Here is a 26,375-nt window from a genome sequence, read left to right on the forward strand (position 1 = left end):
TTTTTTTGGAGCGAGGAGAGAAAGATCCTCTTTGATATACTCGAGTGATTAAAGAGTGTATGTATATGTACATATGCAGCATCCCGGAATTCAAAAGTAAAGTTCGAAAAGTTTTGCATCGAGCAAACCACCTACCTATATCTACCTCGACAACCCACCTATGAACTAAAGAGATATGTGGTTGCGTGTGCGTTAAGGTGGGCCGTCGAGGTTTATTCAGGTTTATTCAAGTCTTTTATGCCACTACAAACGACGACTACGACGAGAACTACGACGACAACGACGACGACCACTGAAACATTCTTAAATTCGCCCGCGCATAGAAAGCAGCCACGACCATATACTTAACCCACATGCAATTCTATTATATATATACGTTTTTGTATCAAACTTCATCAGGAATCCCTAAAATCATTTATCCATATATTAAATAGAATCTAAATTTTATCTTAAAAATTAAGAATCTTTTGGATTTCATATTGTAATTATTTAAATGTTTAGGCAAAAATTTTTGGGACGAATGAATATGTTCTAAAAAGTAATATTAGTTACGGAATCACGCACCCAAAAAAAAGTAATCTTATATTCAGAGGAAAATTCCTCTTCTAATATCCTCTAAATATTTCCTCTTAAAACAAGATTATTCAATTGAAATGTAGAATATTTTTATTCTTCATTTTAATGGAAGAATGACAAAAGGATTCCTTTTGTATTTTCCTCTTTAATTAAGATTTTCTGTTTTAAATTTAGAAGATTTAAAAAAAGGAAACGGAAAAAAATAATGTAATCGTTTGATCCCTTTCCCTGGGTATGATAGTTGTGAAGTTGTTTTTTAACCTTTCAGTTTTAATATTTCTGGTAAAATGTCAACAAAAAGGACAAAAAAATGGATTTGCTTTATTAAAAATACAGAAAATATAGTTAAATTCAAATTAAATGAATATTTTTAACGCTATTTTTAGATTTAAAAAAATTTGGATATTTCTTGTGAAATTTTACTACTCAGGTAAATAGAAATACTATAACCCTATTTTTGAATCTTTCGAATTTTTTAAATCTTTTTATTTATTTTTTTAAAAAAGTTTTAAAACGTTAAATAATTTCATATATGAAATTTTTTTCTGTCCTATAAAAAATGTTAACTTTTAAACATATCATCATGTTTTAAAATTATTTTTGCGCTGAAAATCTCGTTGATCATTACAACTGATTAATGAAAACTTATTTTTTGTATTTTAATTATCAATATAAAATGTTGATAATTAACCAAAAACATGACATTGTTAATGTTATATTAAAAATCAATTTTTATTATTATATTGAAGTGAACTATTATAATTTTACTTAATTTTAATTTAAAAATGTATTTTCTGCAAAGATTTTATTATTTGATTGAAATTATAAATATTTTATTGATGGCTTTGACATTAAAAACAATTTTGCGAGGTTTGGATGTCAACATTTAATTTAAGAGGAAAATCCTCTTAAATGAAGAATAATAATTTTGATACCAAAATTAAGAGGAAAATATGCATTTATTTTAGAGGAATCCTCTAGATTGAAAATTACTTTTTTTAGGGTGCGGTGTTTTTTAAACCCATTTAACTTAAAGGTTCTGGTACTTGAAATTTTCTTTTTAATTTCGATCCTAGATACATCATTTTTCAATAAAAACGAAAATCTTTTGTTGATTTGAAAATTCAAAATAACAAAAACTCAACTTTTCATCAAGAAATTTTATTTAAGAAATAATTTCATCAGATGGAATTCACAGAAAATTAAAAGGCATTAAAATAAGCTGCAACGCTTCTTATTTTAATCCAATGTTACTTATTTTAATACCAAAATGGATTACAATAAACAAAATTGGATTAAAATAACAAGCGTTGCAGCTTATTTTAATGCCTTTTAATTTTCTGTGTTTGTAAATTAAAAAAAGGAATTTGTTTTTATTTCTACCAATTTCCCCTACAATTAATAATTTATCAGAAAAACGAAAAAAAAAGTAATATAATGACAGGTTCATTACGTCCTGCCGCCGTCAGATTTATAACAAAATCAAAAAGAAATTGCTCACAAGTTTCTAAAATCATATTTTTGTATATCCTATAAATTTCTTTTTCGTTTTTAAACATGTACATCATATACGTTGATAGAGAAATTTTTTTTTTTTTTTTTTTTAGAAAAATCTGTGCCGCTGCTTTGTCTCATTAAAATTCTAATGAGATATAAAATAATCGAAATCGTTGAATTTATAATACAGTGTGCCTTAAAAGTGTAACCACGACATATATATATATACGAAAAAAAAAAACTTCAAATAAAACCACTTTCAATTCATATTTAATAAAGCAATACACTGCCCTATAATTTCCTATACCAATTTTATTTTACTAATTTTAGAATTTCCCCAAATAAATATTAACCGCCAATATTGAACCAATACTGGCATATGTTTGGGATGATAACGTTTATTAGTACTGGTCATTAGTAATGGCTTAGTACTGGCGTTCAGTACTGATTCAATACTGGAATTTAGCAGTACTCTCTAAATCTATGAATCAGTCATATTTTACTGATTAGCAGTAGAAATCTACTAATTGACATTAGCGAGAATTGAGCAACTGACAATTAGTAGAAATTTACTGATTCAATTAGTAAAATATCAATTACTGATTGAATCAGTAATATAAATATATGGCGGCGGCCTCAAAATCTACTGATTTAATAGTTATAATTTTAAAGGTTATGTTATATACAAATTACTGATTTATATAAATTATTTTCTATTGCTTGCATATTCACTAATTATATTAGTAAATTTCAAAATATAACTGAAACGTCAGTTAAAATGAAAAGTACTGATTGAATTAGTAAAATTTCTACTGATTCAGATTTAGAGAGTAATTCTGTATTTTGCCAGTACGGGCAAAATTATAGTAACCAGTAATAAGCCAGCACTGGTACTCTCTAAATCTGAATCAGTAGAAATTTTACTAATTCAATCAGTACTTTTCATTTTAACTGAAGTTTCAGTTACATTTTGAAATTTACTAATATAATTTAGTGAATATGCAAGCAATAGAAAATAACTTATGTAAATCAGTAATTTGTACATAACATAACCTTTAAAATTAACTATTAAATCAGTAGATTTTGTGGCCGCCGCCATATATTTATATTACTGATTCAATCAGTAATTGATATTTTACTAATTGAATCAGTAAATTTCTACTAATTGTCAGTTGCTCAATTCTCGCTAATGGCAATTAGTAGATTTCTACTGGCTAATCAGTAAAATATGACTGATTCAGATTTAGAGAGTAGATATTCAAAATTCAGGGTTCTTTTTGCTTTTTACATTAATTGAGCAGCTGGATCGAAGAACCGACTCATACCATTAACTATTAATAATAATAAATTATTATAATAACTTTTAAATTGTTATTTTTTTATATTAACATTTTACTCTTTATTTTATTATTCAAATAATTTCTTCAATTATTATAAAATATATATATTTATTTGTATTTCTTTAAATTACCGAAATTGAATGAAATTATTGGTTAAAATAGAGTTTATTTGATTCAAATATATTTTTTCAGTGCGTAAGAAAAATAATTCGAGAACTTCATTAATTATGTATTTTTTTTATTAAAAAGTTTTAATATTAAATTTAAATTTCATAATTCCGTTAACGAACGCATTGCAGTAATCGAAAAGAAGTATTAAAATAATTTTAGAAAAAATTTGTATGTAAATTTAATTTCTAACCAACAAAAATACACAATTTTCACGTCTATGAAGTTGGAGTCGACGCTCAACGTCGAAAATTATTTTTCACGTGACCAAAAATAATAAATCATTTTTTAAAAAAGTTTTGGGTCCACATAATACCTTAAAAAGTATTTCTTAAGGCATTATATATTTGGACCGAAAATCTTCAAAAAATTTGACATTTTTGGTTCTGTGAAAAATAATTTTCGGCACTGAGCGTTAACGCCAACTTCATGGAGGTAAATTTTGATAATTTTTCTGAATACTGGCATTCGGTATTGAATTAATACTGACCGAGTACTGGTTTGCCATTACTGTCTCAATAATACTGGTACAGCCCAGGTGAATCGATTCTACGGAAATTCCGTACGGAAATTTCACACGGAATTCCGCAAAAATTTCCGCAAAATTTTTGAAAGAAGTTCTTTTGTATAATTTTGCGAATTTTTTATAAGAATCACACACATAATCTCTATACAGAATTGCACAAAATTTTTGTTGGAATTGCACAAAATTTTTGTTAAAATTTCACAACTGTACACTGAAAAAAATGTAGCCGAAATCCTCAACTACCTTTAGTTAACTGACTTGAAAGTAGTAAAAGTAACTACTTTTTTGGTTATTTTAACTATGTGCGTGTAGTCAATTTAACTATTTTTTATGGAGTTAAGAATTAGTACTCTCTAAATCTGAATTAGTAAAAAAATTAAATAATTCATTTAGTAAATTAAATTTCAACTAATGAATCAGTTATTTTTGGAAGTTTTACTAATAAAATAGTAAAAAATTAGTATTTGAACATTACTAATTTAAAATAGTAATCAAATTAACTAATTCTATTAGTTATTACACCCGAGTTACTAATTGAATTAGTGAGTTGAACGTAACCTCTATTATTTTTATGACGTATGTCATCTTCCATGGGTTTTTTTAAAAAATATTTTTTTTGTTTTTTTAGTATTATGTGAAACTATAGCTTGTACTCTATTCAAAATACTTTGTTTGATGCTTAAAATACTACTTTTGAAAGCATTTATTATTTTTAAATTATTGTTCTGTTTTTTTGAAGTATTATGTGATACTATAGCTTGTACTATGTTAAAAATATTTTGTTTGGTGCTTTAAATATTACTTTTGAAATTATTTATTTTTCAAAAAATTCTTTGATATAAACTAACCGTTAAAATTTTTTTATTAATTTTATTTCACCAAAAGCAACTATGTATGTGTATCTAAACTGTCTTTAAGTAAATTAATAAATTACTATAAAGTAAAAATTTTAATAAAATCTTTACTCAAAAAAAAAATCGGAAATAATATATCAAATGAACCACCAGAACGTAAAAAATTTTATATGAATTTTGCCAATATTATGCAATTTAACCCATGAAAACGGACTTTTAAAAATAAAATATTTTTTATACAATCATGAAGAAACTACATGCAAAAAATTTTATCTCTGAAACTCGACTTTTTAAATTTAAAATTTTAATATGAATAAGTTGATAAATTTTTATTGATTATTTACGATTTGGCGGTAAAATTGTATATAATGACTAATGAATTAGTAAACAATTAGTAGTTTTAACTAATCAATTAGTAATTTGCGCCCCCGGGAGCCGCATTAAAAAGTTACTAATTCAATTAGTTAAACCAAAATAACTATTTGAATTAGTAAGTTTTTACTAATTATTAGTGACTCACTTTTTGCTTTTTGAATTAGTAAGATTCTACTATTAATTAGTTATTTTTAACTAATTCAGATTTAGAGAGTAGTTAATTGTACTTAACAAAAGTAGTTAAATCAACTTCAAAAATTAGAACAATTACAAAATCTCCTTGGCCCAACTAAATTCTTAGTTCTTTTAACTACTTTTTAATAGTCCATACAACTTTTTAAATTCAGTTAAGGACCTATTGAACTATGCAGGGTATAGTTAAAAAGTAGTCAAATCTACTAGTTTTTTTATTGAGTGTATTTTTTACTGATTTTTTTGTAATTTTAAAATAACTGCTGATGGATACACTAAAAAAAATTAGTCGAGAAATTCAACTGTACCGTTAGTTAGTTGACTGAAAAATAGTAAATTTCTTTTGGAAAACGTTTTATTGACCTCACAAATAAGTTCGACTAGATATTAATTAATCTATCATAAATTCTATATTATATCCACCAGGAACATCATCGTCGACTAGTTTTCGTTATAGTAGCAGCAGTTATTTTAAAATCACAAAAAAATAACCAAAAAAATAAAGTTGTGGAATTTTATTGAAAATTTTCTGCAATTCCGTATGGAATTCTTCCAAAAAAATTCGCAAAATTACGAAAGGAATACTTTCAAAATTTTGCGGAATACCGTATAGAATTATTGCGAAATTCCGTATGGAAATTCCGTGGAGTGATTTCCGTAGAATCGTTTCACCTGGGATGGTATTGTAAAATACTGGCATGTCGGTATTGGCTTGCAGTATTGGCACAGTACAGAATTTAATCCATATCAGTACTGAACCAATACTGGTAAGCCAACTGTCGGCCAGCCAGTATTGGTGCATGATTGCGCCTGTTGTCAATATCGGTGTTTGACAGAAATTTTTTGCTTGGGGGGTGGGGACATAAAATAAAAATCAATCGTTCGATCAATGAAAAGAACTATATAACGCAGTTGCGGCGGGTATATATGGCGAACGGTAGGAATGCAGTTGGAACGAGTATATATAGACTTTGAAAAATCGCCCCTATTATCCAATTACGATTACCGTGGGCCAATCAGAAAAGCCCCTTGGGCAAAATTAAGCCTCATGGGTCTCATCAGATGATGATCTTGATCTTCCATCCACCCCCCCTCAACTCTCCTCGCATATTCCATTTCCCTTATATACTATATACACCCCCTGAAGCACTATATATACTATAATTGCGAACTGAAATTCGCCATATAGAAGGATCTCCGGCATTTTATTATATTTTAAGACCATAAGAAAAATAAATAATTGAATCATGAGGGATGTAGACTATTTTCGCAATTTATTTCATTATTTTTAGGCGAAGGAATCTTTATAACCATATACTTAAATAGATCATTGGGGAAATGAGATTTTTTTTTTTTTTTCGTTTTATTAATATGGTTTAAATTGATCTTTTAGACAGCATTTTATATAAAATACATATTGACATAATTTAGTATATTGCATATATTTATTGTTATTTCTGTTGTGTATTATTTGTTACACGAATTATATATATATATATATATATATATATATATATATATATATATATATATATATATATATATGAGAGAAGAAGGATATCCGTTCAGCTTTCGTTATCGTATAGTTCGTTGACGCCTGCCTCCTCCACATTGGGTCTCTCTCGGTTTTCTCACTCTTTTTCTCACGCCGCGTGACCCCTATTGGCCTCTCTGTGGCCTTATGCCTTGTACGTTTGTGAGTACATATATATATTTAATGCCAACGACTAATGGTTATACGATTAGGAGAAAATCAAAAAAAAAAAAAATTAGGTACTGTTTTTTTTTTTTGCCTTAACAAATTGCTTTTTGCAAGTATAGAAATTTATTCTTTTAACGCAGCAGTACCCGTGAAGAAATTCGCAAACCTGGCCCTGATCTGGGTGAAACAGGGAACCCGACCAGAGCCAAACCAAGCCCTGGTTTGGCCCTGGTTTGGCCCCGATTTCAATCGATGTTAATCGGATTGAAATAGAGCTTTTTCTATGGCCCCGATTGGATTCCCTATGTTTCATTCGAATTTGGAGCTTCCCGACGTGGGCCCTGCTAGGGCCCTTTCAAAATTTCTGCACGGGTATGGAATTATTGTTTCTAAAGATGCTCGAAAAAAATATTTTCATTAATTAGTAGGAGAATGTAGTCATCAGTGGAGCAGGTTTTTTTTCGCCCTGATCAGGACCACATCGGGCGCGGCGTTTCATTCCCTAATAGGGCAGCCTGATCTGGCCCCGATCTGGACCCTGGCAAAATTTCTGTACGGGATATCTTATTATTTTTATCATTCTTATTATTAGTATTATTATCATATTAAATTGCATTAGGAATGTGATGGGAATAATTAATTGAATAGAGAAACTCACTTTATGAAATAGTACGGGCGGAAATAATTTAGACGTTTTAGAGTGTACGCGCGACTTAGGATCCGGAATCGATATTAATACTTCTATTGTCCCCGGTTCGGTAATGTACACGACAAAGAGGTAATTGCGAAAGTCGAGACGCTCATTGTAACACACCGACGAGAAAGTCGTCGTTGTCGTTGTCGTCGTCGTCGTCGTCGTCGCACTTCTAGTCATACTTAGGGAGTTTGTAATGCGATACAAACGATAAATAATCAAGACTATATATGTATATATATATATATATATATATATAAAAGAAAACTGAGACAAAAGTCGAGAAATCAAAGAGAGACAACTTGCATTTTACATTGCGAAATTATCACATACTCTCATAAATGTCAAAACTCGACAATTTTTTTTTACAATTTCTATTTTTAAGTCATTTTGAAATAGTTTTATATTCTCAATTAATAAGTTTTACTAATTTTATAGAAATCGCAGTAATTGGGGCAGTTTCTTTTTTATCTTAATTCTCGTTTTTAAGTTTCTTTTCAGTAAAATAAAAATAAATTTTTTTTAAATGAAAATTCTGATTGTATTAGTCCTTGTTTCACTATTTTTACTCTTCAAACGATCAGAAACATAACCTATAATTTTTTGCTAGGTCTTTATTTAGGCCATTCTCAGTCTATATATGGGAGGAACATGTTTATATTATAAAACAAAAATTAAGGATAAATTTATTACCACTTTGCTTAAAAAGTGCATATATATACATATATATATATATAAAATCTTCATTCACGCTTTTTTAAAAAACCATTTATGTAACCACACATGTGAAATACGAGTCATTCGCCAATAAAGGTATCATCGTTATTATATTGTATCTCCCTCCTACGCGTGCACATGAATGAAAATGAAAAAAAAAAACAATTTCAAAAGAAAATTCGACGAAGTGGTTTTGGTTTAAAAAATTTATTATTGATAATTGCTACCATTTCCGAATGAACATGAAAATTGAATATTTCTATAATCTAATAAGTGTCCTGATTTTTCTAAATAATTTATAGTGACAGTAGAGAGTTTCTATATAGAAACTAGATAGTATAACTGTCCTGGCCCTTCTAAATAATTTTGATGCGCTATATAGTTTCCATATAGTTCAAGTATCTAAAAACTAGATAGTTCCTACACAGATTACGTATCTAGATAGTTTCTACCTAGTTCAAGTAGATATAAACTAGATAGTTCCTACATAGTTCAAATATTTAGAAACTAGCTAGTAATAACCCTTCTAAATAATGCAGAAATTAGATAGTTTCCTTATAAATCAAGTGCCAAGAAGCCAGATATTTCCTACATAGTTCAAGTATCTAGGAACTATATAGATTTCATATAACTCAAGTATCTGAAAATAAGATAGTTTCTACATAGTTTAAGTATTTAAAAACTAGATAGTTTCTACACAGTTTGAGCATTTAAAAACTAGATAGTTCCTACACAGTTCACGTATCTAGGAACAAGATAGTTTGTACCTAGTTCAAGTAGATATAAACTAGATAGTTCCTACATAGTTCAACTATTTAGAAACTAGCTAGTCATAACCCTTCTAAATAATTTAGAAATTAGATAGTTTCTACATAGTTAAAGTATTTATAAACTAGATAGTTTTAACACAGTTTGAGCATTTAAAAACTAGATAGTTCCTACACAGTTCACGTATCTAGGAACAAGATAGTTTCTACCTAGTTCAAGTAAATATAAATTAGATAGTTCCTACATAGTTTAAATATTTAGAAACTAGCTAGTCATGACCCTTCTAAATAATTTAGAAATTAGATAGTTTCTACATAGTAAAAGTATTTATAAACTAGATAGTTTCTACACAGTTCGAGCATTTAAAAACTAGATAGTTCCTACACAGTTTAACTATCGAGGAAGTAGACAGTATCTACATAGTTTAAGTATTTAGAAACTATATAGTTTCTACATAGTTCGAGCATCTAAAATCTAGATAGTTCCTACATAGTTAAAGTATTTATAAACTAGATGGTTCCTACACAGTTCAACTATCGAGGAACTAGATAGTATCTACATAGTTTAAGTATTTAGAAACTATATAGTTTCTACATAGTTCGAGCATCTAGAAACTAGATAGTTTCTACATAGTTAATGTATTTATAAACTAGATGTTTCTACACAGTTTAACTATCTATGAACTAGATAGTATTTACACAATTTAAGTATTTAGAAACTATATAGTTTCTACATAGTTCGAGCATCTAAAATCTAGATAGTTCCTACATAGTTAAAGTATTTATAAATTAGATAGTTCCTACACAGTTTAACTATCTATGAACTAGATAGTATTTACACAATTTAAGTATTTAGAAACTAAATAGTTTCTACATAGTTTGAGCATCTAGAAACTAGATAGTTCCTACATAGAAACTTCGTCGACAAAAACGAAGATTAAAAAAATGTTATCCAAAAAAAGATAAAATCATTAAATTTCAATTTGTTAATTCCTAATTTACAATTTAGCGATTTTAATGAAAGAAATGTAAAAATTGCTCTAGGAATCTAAAATTGAAATATTTATTACATAAAAGAAGAGACGTGCGTAATTTGTGTATTATATATATCGGATTCTCTCTCTCGCTCTCTCTCTCTTTCCTATATCAGTTGGACTAAATCTCTGTTATTATCGTCAACTCCTACGTACGTATATCGTTTCTGATTGGAGGCTCGTCCTTGTCGAGCGATTGATCCAATCGTACGAGGTCGAGCGGATGTAGCCGACAAATAAAAGCGGTCGACAGATTCCGGTATGAATGGGATTTCGAGGGTTTTGGTCTCATTGAGTGGCTCTCTTGCTACCGCTCTCGTCGTAGTCATCGTCGTCGTCGTCGTCGTCGTAGTAGTCGTAGTCATCGTTCTCGAGTCAATGGGTTTCGAGTGAGTTATTCTCGGATCCAGATAACGAACTTAAGGAAAAGTACTAACGGGATATATATTATATCCATGAAAGGATATCGACTTCCTTTTTCGAAATTCCCTTTCTCATCATCAGTATGGTTCATGATTTTATTTTTTTCAAAATCAATTACGATCGTTTAGAACGTAAAAACACGTATCAGTTTTTTTTTTGGGATTTATTATGATAATAAATTTTAAAGAATAATTCTTTCTCTACTTTTTTTTAAAAAATGCACGTAGTAAAAGTAATTACTTATACTAATGCTGTTTGCTATCGAATCTATGAAAATCAGTAACCACAGCTAAATTTTTTGCTATGACAACGAAAAAAAATTTACTGTGATAAACAATATCGTAATTTTTAAAAATTTACTTTCACAGCAAACTTTTTTAACCCCACAGAAAATTTGGTTCGCTATCCCTATATTACAGGTATAGAAAAAGTTTGCTGTAGCAACGAAATATTTGCTGTCACATCAAATTACGTTAACTAACATAGGGACAGCGAACAAATTTGCTGTGGCGTCAAAAAAGTTTGCTGTGACAGTAAATTTTTCAAAATTAAGATATTGTTTATCACAGTAAATTTGTTTTGTTGTCATAGCAAAAAATTTAGCTGTGGTTACTAATTTTGATAGATCTAATATCAAACATCAGTTAGCATCTGATATTTTATAACTAAAAAAAATTTACTGTGATAAACAATATCTTAAATTTTAAAAATTAACTGTAACAGCAGACTTTTTTAAACCTCACAGCAAGTTTGTTCGCTGTCCCTAATATTATCTAACGTAATTTGATGTGACAGCAAATAATTCGCTGCCACAGCAAATTTTTTCTATGCGTATAGGAAAATTTTGCAAAAAGTCACAAAACAGTGCAAAAAAAAAAACAACACGCTTAGATATCAAATTACGTTAGCAAATATAGGGACAGCGAACAAATTCGCTGTGGAGTCAGAAAGTTTGCTGTGACAGTTAATTTTTAAAATTTAAGATATTGTTTATGACAGTGAATTTTTTTTGTTATAACATATCAGATGCTAACTGATGTTTGATATTGGATCTATCAAAATTAGTAACCACAGCTAATTTTTTTGCTATGACAACGAAAAAAAATTTACTGTGATAAACAAAATCGTAATTTTTAAAAATTTACTTTCACAGCAAACTTTTTTAACCCCACAGAAAATTTGGTTCGCTATCCCTATATTAGACGTATAGAAAAAGTTTGCTGTAGCAGCGAAATATTTGCTGTCACATCAAATTACGTTAACTAATATAGGGACAGCGAACAAATTTGCTCTGGCGTCAAAAAAGTTTGCTGTGACAGTAAATTTTTAAAAATTAAGATATTGTTTGTCACAGTAAATTTTTTTTTATTGTCATAGCAAAAAATTTAGCTGTGGTTACTAATTTTGATAGATCCAATATCAAACATCAGTTAGCATATGATATGTTATAACTAAAAAAATTTACTGTGATAAACAATATCTTAAATTTTAAAAATTAACTGTCACAGCAAACTTTTTTAAACCTCACAGCAAGTTTGTTCGCTGTCCCTAATATTATCTAACGTAATTTGATGTGACAGCAAATAATTCGACAACGAACAAATTTGCTGTGGCGTCAAAAAAGTTTGCTGTGACAGTAAATTTTTCAAAATTAAGATATTGTTTATCACAGTAAATTTTTTTTTTTATTGTCATAGCAAAAAATTTAGCGGTGGTTATACTAATTTTGATAGATTCAATAGCAAACATTAATTAACATCTGTAAGCAATTTCTTTTTTTCCGTGTTAAATATAAAAAGTTTTGATAGAAAAATATGAAGAACAAAATACTGGTATATAATTTTTTTTAAATTGACATACATCGGAGATGTTTATTGGAAATTTTAGCAAAACGTTGACGCCTACGAGACAGTTATGGTGGTTTGAAATAATGCGTGAATATACTGCGCGTAAGGTGAAGAAAAACCTGAAACTCCTACGAGAAGTCTGTCCACAGAGAGATCGACCAATTGAATTGCAGTGGACATTGAACAGGTTCACCTACACTCGACACCCAAAGGATTTTTTTTTCTTTTTTTTTTGTTTTACTTAAGTCGACTTATTTACGTTTATTAAGCTCCCTGTCGTCGCGAAAAAAAATTCTCGTTGAAATAATATGGAGTAAATATGATTTATATACTTTATACCAAATATATAGTGTCTTCGAATTTCTCCTCGACAAATTTTGAAAATTAATTTTGAATATCAGTTACGGAAGAAGAAATTCAGAAATGTATCAAAATTTATAGAGACACATGAATAAGTCTTAAAAATCATTAGTTAGAATTTTCATTTTATAAAATTTCATTTGGTATAATTATTTTTGAACCGAATTTTTATTTGTATGAATCATTATTTTGCAGAATTTTTATTAAACCGATTTTCTATTTTAATGAATTTTTATGAAACCAAAAATTCACTTTACAGAATTTTTATTCCTTCCAATTAACTTTCGTCAAATATTTTTAGGCGCGAATTTTAAAATTTTAACCAATCAGTATAATAACCCAGAAAATTTTGATTGGTTAATTTTAAAATTAGCGCCGAAATGTTTCTGCCAAATATTTATATAAACAATTCTCTAAAATGAATTTTTGAATATATAAAAATTCCCTAACACAGAAAATCGGTGAAATAAAAATTACGCAAAACAATAATTCGAATAAAAATTCGGCTCAAAAATAATTATCAATTGAAATTCTAAAAAAATGAAAATTCTAACTGATTTTTCGTTTAGATTTTTAGATTCATACGACCCGAAATTAAAATAAAAGTCAACATGAAACAAAAGTGGAATTCAAAAAAGAAATTAAAGATTCACGCATAAGGAAACGAGGTTTATCGGGTCCAATCTCTCTCTCCTCTTTCGTCATATGAAATCGTCGATAATAAGTCTTGGCAATCGAATTGTGTAGGTGGTTACGTCTGGGTCGACGCTCCTTAAAGAACGTAGAGGAATGCTCGCCATGTGGTGTACATATAAATAAAGTGTGTTAAGCGCGAGAAATTTCGTACCACACGATCATCGACTCTTGTATTTAAATTGACGAGAGACAAATTTATAGGCATAAACGATAATTATAATAAAAAAAAATAAATAAAAATTAACAATACTCACTTCTTTGCTGGGTACACAAACAGGAGTTCCCGGTTTAAGAATCCCAGCTTCCACCATCACTCCCGCAACAATTGGATCTCTCGTCTTGAAGAGAAACTGAAAAATTTAATTTATATATTAAATATCCAAGCAAAAATTTCTGTCAGATTATTTATTATTATTATTTATTATTTTATTATTATTTTATTATTTATTTCTGTAAAAAAAAATTATTAAAATTTACCTCCATGAAGTTAGCGTTGACGCTCAGCGCCGAAAATTATTTTTTCACAGGACCAAAAATGTCAAATTTATTTTTTTTTAAATAGATTTTCGGTCTAAATATATGTAATACCTTAGGAAATACTTCTTAAGGTATTATGTGAACCCAAAACTTTTTGTAAAAATAATTTTGTTATTTTTGGACCCGTGAAAAATAATTTTCGACGTTGAGCGTCGACGCCAACTTCATAGACGTGAAAATTGTGTATTTTTGTTGATTAGAAATTAAATTTACATACAAATTTTTTAAAAAATTATTTTAATACTTCTTTTCGATTACTGCAATGCGTTCGTTAACGGAATTATGAAATTTAAATTTAATATTAAAACTTTTTAATAAAAAAAATACATAATTAATGAAATTCTCAAATTATTTTTCTTACGCACTGAAAAAATATATTTGAATCAAATAAACTCTATTTTAACCAATAATTTCATTCAATTTCGCTAATTTAAAGAAATAAAAATAAATATATATATTTTATAATAATTGAAGAAATTATTTGAATAATAAAATAAAGAGTAAAATGTTAATATAAAAAAATAACAATTTAAAAGTTATTCTAATAATTTATTATTATTAATAGTTAATGGTATGAGTCGGTTCTTCGATCCAGCTGCTCAATTAATGTAAAAAGCAAAAAGAACCCTGAATTTTGAATATCTACTCTCTAAATCTGAATCAGTCATATTTTACTGATTAGCAGTAGAAATCTACTAATTGCCATTAGCGAGAATTGAGCAACTGACAATTAGTAGAAATTTACTGATTCAATTAGTAAAATATCAATTACTGATTGAATCAGTAATATAAATATATGGCGGCGGCCACAAAATCTACTGATTTAATAGTTAATTTTAAAGGTTATGTTATATACAAATTACTGATTTACATAAGTTATTTTCTATTGCTTGCATATTCACTAATTATATTAGTAAATTTTAAAATATAACTGAAACTTCAGTTAAAATGAAAAGTACTGATTGAATTAGTAAAATTTCTATTGATTCAGATTTAGAGAGTACCAGTGCAGTGCTGGCTTATTACTGGTTACTATAATTTTGCCCGTACTGGCAAAATATAGAATTACTACTAAATTCCAGTATTGAAGCAGTACTGAACGCCAGTACTAAGCTATTACTAATGACCAGTACTAATAAACGTTATCATCCCAAACATATGCCAGTATTGGTTCAATATTGGCGGTCAGTACTTTGCCAGTAATTGACAGTACTGGCGCAACATTGCGCCGGTTGTAAATTTTTGCTTGAGGGTTATTCCATTTTATTTCACCTATAGTCGTTGCGGCCTAATTTTAGAAAAATTTAATATTTCGTATTAACGACTTTTAATATCCGTACAATTCATTTTTGACAATTATTTTATGAAATTTTTTTTTATTGACGTTGAAATTTAGTTTTTAAGTTGAGTTTCATGGAAAATAGGTTAGTTTGATAGCTTTGGAAATTTTATAAAAAAGAACAGAAATAATTTAGTTTTCTGTTCTTTTTTATAAAAATTCCAAAGCTGTCAAACTAACCTATTTTCCCTGAAACTCAACTTAAAAACTAAATTTCAACTTAAATAAAAAAAAAATTTCACAGTAAACTTGGTTGTATCTTTTTCTATTGCAACGTTTTGATCCAAATAAGTTATATCAAAAAGAGATCGTTTTGTGTATCATTTTTAGAAATGATACACGAAACGGTCTCATTTTTTGATGCAAAAAATTTAATCAATTTATATCAATCATGGCCGAATTGAATCGACTCAAAATTAAACGAATTTTTTTCAGATATTTTGGTAATAGTACAATTGCGGAGACCATTTCACTATTTAATTTGAAAATGAAAATAACAGAAAATCAAAGACAATGTGCAATTCGATGTGCAATTGTACTATTACCAAAATATCTGAAAAAAATTCGTTTAATTTTGAGTCGATTCAATTCGGCCATGATTGATATAAATTGATTAAATTTTTTGCATCAAAAAATGAGACCGTTTCGTGTATCATTTCTAAAAATTATACACAAAACGATCTCTTTTTGATGTAACTTATGTGCATCAAAACGTTGCAAAGATTTGATGCAATTTTTGGTCTCAATTTGATACTTTTAGGAAAACTGTGTTCATAAAATAATTGTCAAAATAGAAATGAATTGTACGGATATTAAAAGTCGTTAATACGAAATATCAAATTTTTCTAAAAATAGGCTGCAACGACTATAGGTGAAATAAAATGGAATTACCCTATTGGGATATAGTAGAAAAAAAAGATTCTCAAAATACAAATTTTCACACTATCAAAAAGCTACTGGTTTCCTGTTTACCAGAATGACAAACGGAGGTGTAAAATATTGCTTTAGAAACATCCAATTATATATCATATGGTGATTCTAGGAAATCATTATCTATATATGATATTCACTTATACGAGAGTATGTAGGATGTGTTAAATTGTAAAAGGCAAATGGTAAATGTAAATATGAATAAGTGTATATATGTGCGAGGAGATTTGAATACCAATGCAGAGTATATATACATGACGATTTGTATCGAGCCGTTACTTTCCCGCGAAATCGTTTCGCAAAGTCTCAACCACTTCCGTTGCGGCTGCGGCCTTCACTTCCGCTCGCTTGCTCTCTTCAAGTCAGCAAAATTTCTTAGAAAATAATTATATTCTACGCAGAGAGGACACTAATGACAGTTTTGCTTATTGAAATAACCAAACTATATATATATAGGTATAATAGACGAAATAAAAGGAATTTTAATAATATATCTTTCTATCAATAAACCATTAATTTTGAACAATTTCCTTCGTAAAATTTTTTTTACACAATTTTTTTTTTCAAAAAATCTAAATTTTGTTAAAAAAATGTAATAAAAATTTAAATACTAGTACTGATACATTAAACGAACACAGAAGATTTGAAAGAATTTTTTTTGTTTTTAATTTTAGTGTATACAAGAGTCTTGAACTTTATAAAAAAAAAAAGAGAAATATAAAATCTGAAAGTTGTAGAACAGAAAAGGCACGAAATTACAAAACATCCTCTGCGCTTTTAACGACTGGTAGCAAAAAAAAAAAAAATGCGCCATAAACTTAAGACTTGAAGATATGCGTCAGTTTTCAACAAGAAGCGATAACGGTCTGTGTAAAAAGACTATATACAGGGACGGATTTACTATTTGGGGAAAAAAAATGGCATCAACCCTATAGGACCATTTTTTGGTAACCAGAATTTTTTTCAAATTTTATATTTCAAAAATTAATCTTTTTGAAACAAACCAAATTTTTGGTTTAATCAATTGAATTTTGATTTATTTACCCAAAAATGTAACGCGCTCTGAAGAAAGGGTCCTTAGAAGCAGGGACTGTCTCGAAATATTTGTGTCGTGTCCGTGTAGTGTCGCGACTCGACACGTTTGAAAACAATTAAAAGTATCGTGGCGAGACCCGACACTTTTAAAAATTTTCAAACGTATCGTGGCACGACCCGACACAGTTAAGAAATTCATAATTGTATCGTGGCGAAGCACGATACGTTTAGAAATTTGTAATCGTATCGTGGCAGGACTGGACACGTTTACGAAATTCTTAAAAGTATCGTGGCGCGACTAGACACATTAACAATTTGAGAATCGTATCGTGGGGCTAAACTACACGACACAATACAAAAATAATTATGAATTTCGTGTCGCATACAATGAAACTTGTTGATCAACATCTTGACAGTTTATTAATCCTTCAATAACATTTCAAGAAATAAAATTAAAATAAAATAGATATAGATTGAATATATATCAAATGTAAATTATTAAATTTATATTATATTATATTATATTATATTATATTATATTATATTATATTATATTATATTATATTATATTATATTATATTATATTATATTATATTATATTATATTATATTATATTATATTATATTATATTATATTATATTATATTATATTATATTATATTATATTATATTATATTATATTATATTATATTATATTATATTATATTATATTATATTATATTATATTATATTATATTATATTATATTATATTATATTATATTATATTATATTATATTATATTATATTATATTATATTATATTATATTATATTATATTATATTATATTATATTATATTATATTATATTATATTATATTATATTATATTATATTATATTATATTATATTATATTATATTATATTATATTATATTATATTATATTATATTATATTATATTATATTATATTATATTATATTATATTATATTATATTATATTATATTATATTATATTATATTATATTATATTATATTATATTATATTATATTATATTATATTATATTATATTATATTATTTCCACGAATTTCTGTTTTCATCCTATACTGTTTATTTTCATGTATTTCTTTTTGTATTATCAACAACTTATTGTCTAGTATGTAAACAAACCACACTTAAAATTAAAAATAATTTTGTTTAATAAAATTAATAGATTAATTTAATTTATTAACATTTTAATATTATTATGATTTAAAGAATTGAAAAAAATGCAAGACTTGATTACGAATTCAATATCAGTTTTTTAAAATTCAAAATGGCGGATCCAATATACCGAATCAAAATAACTAAAAATGGGCAAATTCGTCTAAACCATGTTACCCAGGGGTTTTCGGGGTCGCTGATTACGAATCTGACATCAGTTTTTCAAAGTCCAAAATGGCGGATCCAATATGGCGGAAGACAAAATAAAAAATTAATCGGATTGTATTAAAAACCTATTACTCGGGGGTTTTCAGGGTCATTGATTACGAATTGTGACAAAAGTTTTTCAAAATTCAAAATGTCCCAAAAAACGCTCGAGTAACAAGTTTCAAAAGATCCGATCCTTTTTAAAAAATTGTTCAGCATATTAGATCCGCCATTTTGAATATTAAAAAACTGATGTTACATTTGTAATCAGCGACCCTGAAAACCCCTCAGTAACCGGTTTCAATCCAATCCGATTAATTTTTTATTTTGTCGTCCGCCATATTGGATCCGCCATTTTGAATTTTGAAAAACTTTTGTCACAATTCGTAATCAATGACCCTGAAAACCCCCGAGTAATAGGTTTTTAATACAATCCGATTAATTTTTTATTTTGTCTTCCGCCATATTGGATCCGCCATTTTGAACTTTGAAAAACTGATGTCAGATTCGTAATCAGCGACCCCAAAAACCCCTGGGTAACATGGTTTAGACGAATTTGCCCATTTTTAGTTATTTTGATTCGGTATATTGGATCCGCCATTTTGAATTTTAAAAAACTGATATTGAATTCGTAATCAAGTCTTGCATTTTTTTCAATTCTTTAAATCATAATAATATTAAAATGTTAATAAATTAAATTAATCTATTAATTTTATTGAACAAAATTATTTTTAATTTTAAGTGTGGTTTGTTTACATACTAGACAATAAGTTGTTGATAATACAAAAAGAAATACATGAAAATAAACAGTATAGGATGAAAACAGAAATTCGTGGAAATAATATAATATAATATAATATAATATAATATAATATAATATAATATAATATAATATAATATAATATAATATAATATAATATAATATAATATAATATAATATAATATAATATAATATAATATAATATAATATAATATAATATAATATAATATAATATAATATAATATAATATAATATAATATAATATAATATAATATAATATAATATAATATAATATAATATAATATAATATAATATAATATAATATAATATAATATAATATAATATAATATAATATAATATAATATAATATAATATAATATAATATAATATAATATAATATAATATAATATAATATAATATAATATAATATAATATAATATAATATAATATAATATAATATAATATAATATAATATAATATAATATAATATAATATAATATAATATAATATAATATAATATAATATAATATAATATAATATAATATAATATAATATAATATAATATAATATAATATAATATAATATAATATAATATAATATAATATAATATAATATAATATAATATAATATAATATAATATAATATAATATAATATAATATAATATAATATAATATAATATAATATAATATAATATAATATAATATAATATAATATAATATAATATAATATAATATAATATAATATAATATAATATAATATAATATAATATAATATAATATAATATAATATAATATAATATAATATAATATAATATAATATAATATAATATAATATAATATAATATAATATAATATAATATAATATAATATAATATAATATAATATAATATAATATAATATAATATAATATAATATAATATAATATAATATAATATAATATAATATAATATAATATAATATAATATAATATAATATAATATAATATAATATAATATAATATAATATAATATAATATAATATAATATAATATAATATAATATAATATAATATAATATAATATAATATAATATAATATAATATAATATAATATAATATAATATAATATAATATAATATAATATAATATAATATAATATAATATAATATAATATAATATAATATAATATAATATAATATAATATAATATAATATAATATAATATAATATAATATAATATAATATAATATAATATAATATAATATAATATAATATAATATAATATAATATAATATAATATAATATAATATAATATAATATAATATAATATAATATAATATAATACAATATAATATAATATAATATAATATAAAAAATTATATATTATTGTATATTATTTTGTATGCATATTATTATTATTATTATTATTATTTCATATATACTATATTATAATAGATAATACATCATAGATAAGTTTAAATTAATTGAACAATTTTTTTTCATGCGACACGACATATTTATGCAGAATTATCGTGTCGTGGCAAGTCATGATACGATACGATTCTCAAATTGTTAATGTGTCTAGTCGCGCCACGATACTTTTAAGAATTTCGTAAACGTGTCCAGTCCTGCCACGATACGATTACAAATTTCTAAACGTATCGTGCTTCGCCACGATGCAATTATGAATTTCTTAACTGTGTCGGGTCGTGCCACGATACGTTTGAAAATTTTTAAAAGTGTCGGGTCTCGCCACGATACTTTTAATTGTTTTCAAACGTGTCGAGTCGCGACACTACACGGACACTTTCTTAAAATTCAACAACATTTCGTGTCCGAGACAGTCCCTGCTTAGAAGTAAACGAATTATATAGGTTATTTCCGATGGGATTCCGACGGAATTAGGACTCTAAAAATGTTGAAAAAAAATTAATCGGAATTCCGTCGGAAACCACATCGGAAATTCTTTGGAACTCCGATGGAATTCCGGCGGAATTCTGATAGAACCTCCAGGGGGCACTTTCCGTGGAATCTTTCCAAGTGGGGTTGAATTATCTTGCTGCCAATTGTCAAGATAAAAGCTTGGCAATACTCAAAACCTCTTGCAGGGTGATCTGACGTTAAAATATTTGAACTTTATTTTAAAACTGTAAATTAAGCACCAAAACCTCTTGTCCCCATTTACCCCAATTGACCCTAAATTAATTAATAAAAATAAATTGATAAAAAAAATCAAAATTTCCAGTAATTAAAAAAATTCCCCATTGAAAATGATCTGTTTGTGTAGAAAAAGTAATCTTTGAATAGTAATGTTTTTTTACAAAGAAGTGTAAAAATGTAAGATTACCCCCACTTTTCCTATACCCATGCGAATTACTGTAAAAGCCGGCCCTGATGAAAAAAAAAAAAAAAAAAGAGAACGTTTCAACTTTTACAGAGACGTTATTAACAAGATGATCGATAAGCTATGAAGGCTGTCGTTTCCGGTGCTCAGGGGGGTCCGCCATCTCACCCCACCCTCTCGGCTTCCTGTCGGCTGCTGATCGCCGAGTGCACATTTGTCGATAAACGCCAATCTTGTATATATACATTCATTAGCGGCAGCGCGGCTACTACACGAACAGGTTTTCTCTTATATATATTCCTAGCGACGATATAATATACTGAGAAGACTAATCGGCTCTCTTGAACCGCGGGCATTGAAATCAGACTATGTATATCAAAAAAGAAAAAAAAATTATAGAAAAGCTGCCAGATCGCATTTAGATATATAGGGACTTATTTCTATATATGCTAATAAGTCTTGTCTAACACCATGAAGAAAAAGAAAATATAAAAGATTATGTATATACATCACAAGAGAGCAGCTTTTATAATCTTTCTTTTTTTTTAGTAAAAAGAAAAATTCCCTCTCCCCCCCCCCCCCAATGAAGATTTAAATTTGCGTTTCAATTCGATAAGTCGTCATCTGTCCCTATTAAGTGTATTTATCTTGAAGAACTGCATCAATTTCCTGGGCGCAATAAAGAATGAACTGCTTTTGCTAACTGCTCTTCATCATATTAATCAAGGGAGATAAGCTCTGTACAAATTATAGAGATCTGACTATGCGATTAAAATTTATCAATGAGTTCCTGTTTTGATCGGATCTTGGTTAAACCATTAATCATACCATAAATCGACTTTCACATTTAATATATATATATATATATATATATATATATATATATATACCAAAGTGTCTATAGGCGCTTTTGCCAAATAAAATTCCAAAACTTTTTCAGTTTAAACAAATTTTTTGGTACTCTCTAAATCTGAATTAGTAAACAAATTTTACTAATTTAAATTAGTGATTCACTTTTTGCTTCTCAATTAGTAAAATTTTATTAATTCTAAAGCAAAAAGTGAGTCATTAATTTAAATTAGTTAACATTGTTACAGTCTTTATTTTAAATTTATTAATTTAAATTAGTTAACATTTTTGAGGCGCATGATTTTTCCCAAAAATTAAAAAGGTCGAAAATTTAATTGATCGAATTACATTAAGTCGATATTTTATTTGAACGAAATTCTAAATGATCGGTATTTAAAATGTTCAACATTTTATTTGATCGATATTTTATTTATTCGAAATTCTAAATGATCGATATTTAAAGTGGTCGATATTTTATTTTATCGAAATTCAAAATGATAGACATTTATGAAGATCGACATTTTATTCAGTCGATTTTTTATTCGCTCGAAAATTGTTACTCGGGGGGTTTCAAGGTCACTGATTACGAATTTGAAGTCAGTTTCTCAAAATTTAAAATGGCGGATCCAATATGGCGAACGAAAATTTGATCATTTTTAAAATTAAGTTTTAAGAACATCCGCCATATTGGATCCGCTATTTTGAATTTTAAAAAAACTAACTCTAAATTCGTAATCAGCGACCCTAAAACCCCCCGAGTAACAATTTTCGAGCGAATCCAATGAATTTTTTAATTTTCGTCCGCCATATTGGATCCGTTATTTTGAATTTTAAAAATCTGACTTCAGATTCGTATTCAGCGACCCCGAAAACCCTCCAGTGGCAAGAATCAAGCAAATTTGATCATTTTTAAAAAATAAGTTTTAGGAAAGTCCGCCATATGGAATCCGCCATTTTGAATTTAAAAAATTTGAAATTTATTTTTGTATTTACATTCAATCACTCCAAAATACTTTCTGTAGCAAGTTTTGCAAAAATCTGTTATGATTTGATAAAGTTATTGAAGGTTTTAATTGTGTAATGCATTTTAATTTTTAACCTGTTTGATTTTTGTACACGGAAAGAAAAGGAATGGTTGGGCCAACCATAGGTATTGATAAATACGTCCCATCAATATTATATGGTTACCACATCCATATCTTTAGTTGATACAACCATAGTATGGTTGGCCTAACCAAAGGTTAGGTTGTCACATCAAAATGACGAAAAATTGCAAATTTGATGTGTCAACCTGACCTTTAGTTGCGCCAACCATACTATGCTTGTATCAACTAAAGATATGGTTGTGGTAACCATATAATATTGATGGGACGTATTTATCATGGTTGGCCCAACCATTCCTTTTTCTCCGTGTATTTATATATGATGCATTATTACATAATAGATTTATTAACGTATTTATTTTGAATTTTTATATAAGTTTAACAATTGCAATACTTTAAATTTATTTTCCCTAAGATTTTTCTGAAATACAGTGGCGTTCGTATTTACCCCGGTATTTTAGGAAAGTTGTAAAGTATCGAGGTAAATACGAACGCTAAGTTTCCTGCGATTGTAATTTATCAAAAAAATTTTCTACCCCATAAAATTGTTCTATGGAAGTAAAGTAACAACTTCATGCACCAGAATACCGGAAGTATTTTTTTTTTAAAGAAAAAACTTATGTTATTGTTGAAACTTACTAAAAGCGTTCGGATTTACCCCGGCTGACCCTATTTACGTTTATAAATTCAAAGATGCGATATTTTGGCAAAACTGAATTCAAATTTTCAAAAAAAAATAAATATATATGGGTCATTCTCACAAAAAGGACAAATGACACGTTCATGACATTATTTTTAATAAATAATTATAATAATTGAAAATGTTGCGGGCCTTATTATAGAAGTCAACAGAATTTAATAAGATTTTATAAAAAAAAATTGACAATTTTAAATAATTGAATATAATCATGTTTATATAGTGTAAAAACTCCCCTCCGTTACCGTTCGCGAAGTAAGTTTTATTTAAAGAAGAATTATTGCATTCATACTGCAATAGGAAAACATCTTTTGTCTAGTAACATCTACTAATTACATTATTTATAATTGATTTATAAAGTGTAAAACAGAATATTTGTAAAATATTTTTTCCTAGAATTAAATAAGTTTTGTTCGCAAAGTAAACTCCCCTCCGTGACCAATTACAAATATAATGAGTAAATGAAAAAAAAAAAATGATAATTGAGAAATGAAGAATTCAAAAGTGTTTACAGTGACGATGTTGTTTTGGTCAGTACACAACATCATGAAAGAAATGAAAACAATAAGTGTCAGAAAGATTTTCAGTTTCGCAATGTTCGTCGACACAAAAAAACTCCCCTCCGTGACCACTTTAAATTTAGTTTTTTGATAAATAAATAATAAATATTATTAATAATTTTTAGAATATTCTTTTAAATATCGCGAATACTATTATTACTTTTTTTTATAAAATTTATTATTTTTATATTAGAATCAATAAATTTTGGCTACGCCTAAAGGAAGAAAACTCCCCTCCGTGATCGCTAGTCACATCCATCGATTATAAAGCCTCATGCAAAAAAATGCACCTTTTTCGTACCTCGAATTTTGAAACTTTCTTTATGCCAAATGGTAACATATGATGACCCAATAATCCCTGCAAAATTTCAAGATGAGCATATGCCCCCTTTCGGAATTACAGGGGGTCAAAGGGGGCCATGTCAAAAAAAAGAACATGTAATATTATCGAATAATAATGTTAAAAAAATCAAACGAAATCGTTCCTTCAAGATTTTCGTCTGCTGATTACGAATTTGAAGTCCGTTTTCAAAAATTCAAAATGGCGGAACCTATATGGTGGACAACAATTTAAAAAATCGATCCGATTGACCTGAAAATGGTTACTCGGAGGTTTTTGGGGTCGCTGATTACGAATCTGAGGTCCGTTTTTCAAAATTCAAAATGGCGGATCCAATATGGCGGACTACAATTTCAAAAATCAATCCAATTTACTTGAAAATGGTTACTTGGGTTACCTTCAGATTTGTGTTCACCGTTATTGAAACCCCCTAATTAACGATATTGAAGCCAATTAAATAGATTTAAAAGATAATTGTCCGACATTTTGAATTTTTTAAAACTGATTCCAGATTCGTAATCAGCGACCCCAAAAACCCCTGAGTAACTATTTTCAAGTAAATTGGATGGATGTTTAAATCTGTCGTCCGCCATTTTGAATTTTTAAAAACGGATCTTAAATTCGTAATCAGCGACCCCGAAAACCCCCGAATAACCATTTTCAAGTAAATTGGACTGATTTTTGAAATTGTCGTCCGCCATATTGGATCTGTCATTTTGAATTTTGAAAAACTAACACCGGATTCGTGTTTAG

The 26,375-nt window shown here is 27.1% G+C and overlaps 1 protein-coding gene across 1 annotated transcript in view; it reads right to left on the minus strand.

Annotated features, from left to right (window-relative positions):
• The window catches only part of LOC127284894 (eukaryotic translation initiation factor 5B), a 159,889-nt gene that overhangs the window by 66,812 nt on the left and 66,702 nt on the right, over positions 1-26,375 (minus strand). The window contains exon 14 of the mRNA XM_051310608.1: positions 14,023-14,118. Coding sequence (XP_051166565.1) covers positions 14,023-14,118 — 96 coding nt within the window. The remainder of the gene's footprint in view (positions 1-14,022; positions 14,119-26,375) is intronic.

Source organism: Leptopilina boulardi, unplaced genomic scaffold (genome assembly GCF_019393585.1).
Source record: "Leptopilina boulardi isolate dan_hultmark-lab unplaced genomic scaffold, ZJU_Lbou_2.1 LbouV2_327, whole genome shotgun sequence".
Taxonomy (NCBI): Eukaryota; Metazoa; Arthropoda; class Insecta; order Hymenoptera; family Figitidae; genus Leptopilina; species Leptopilina boulardi.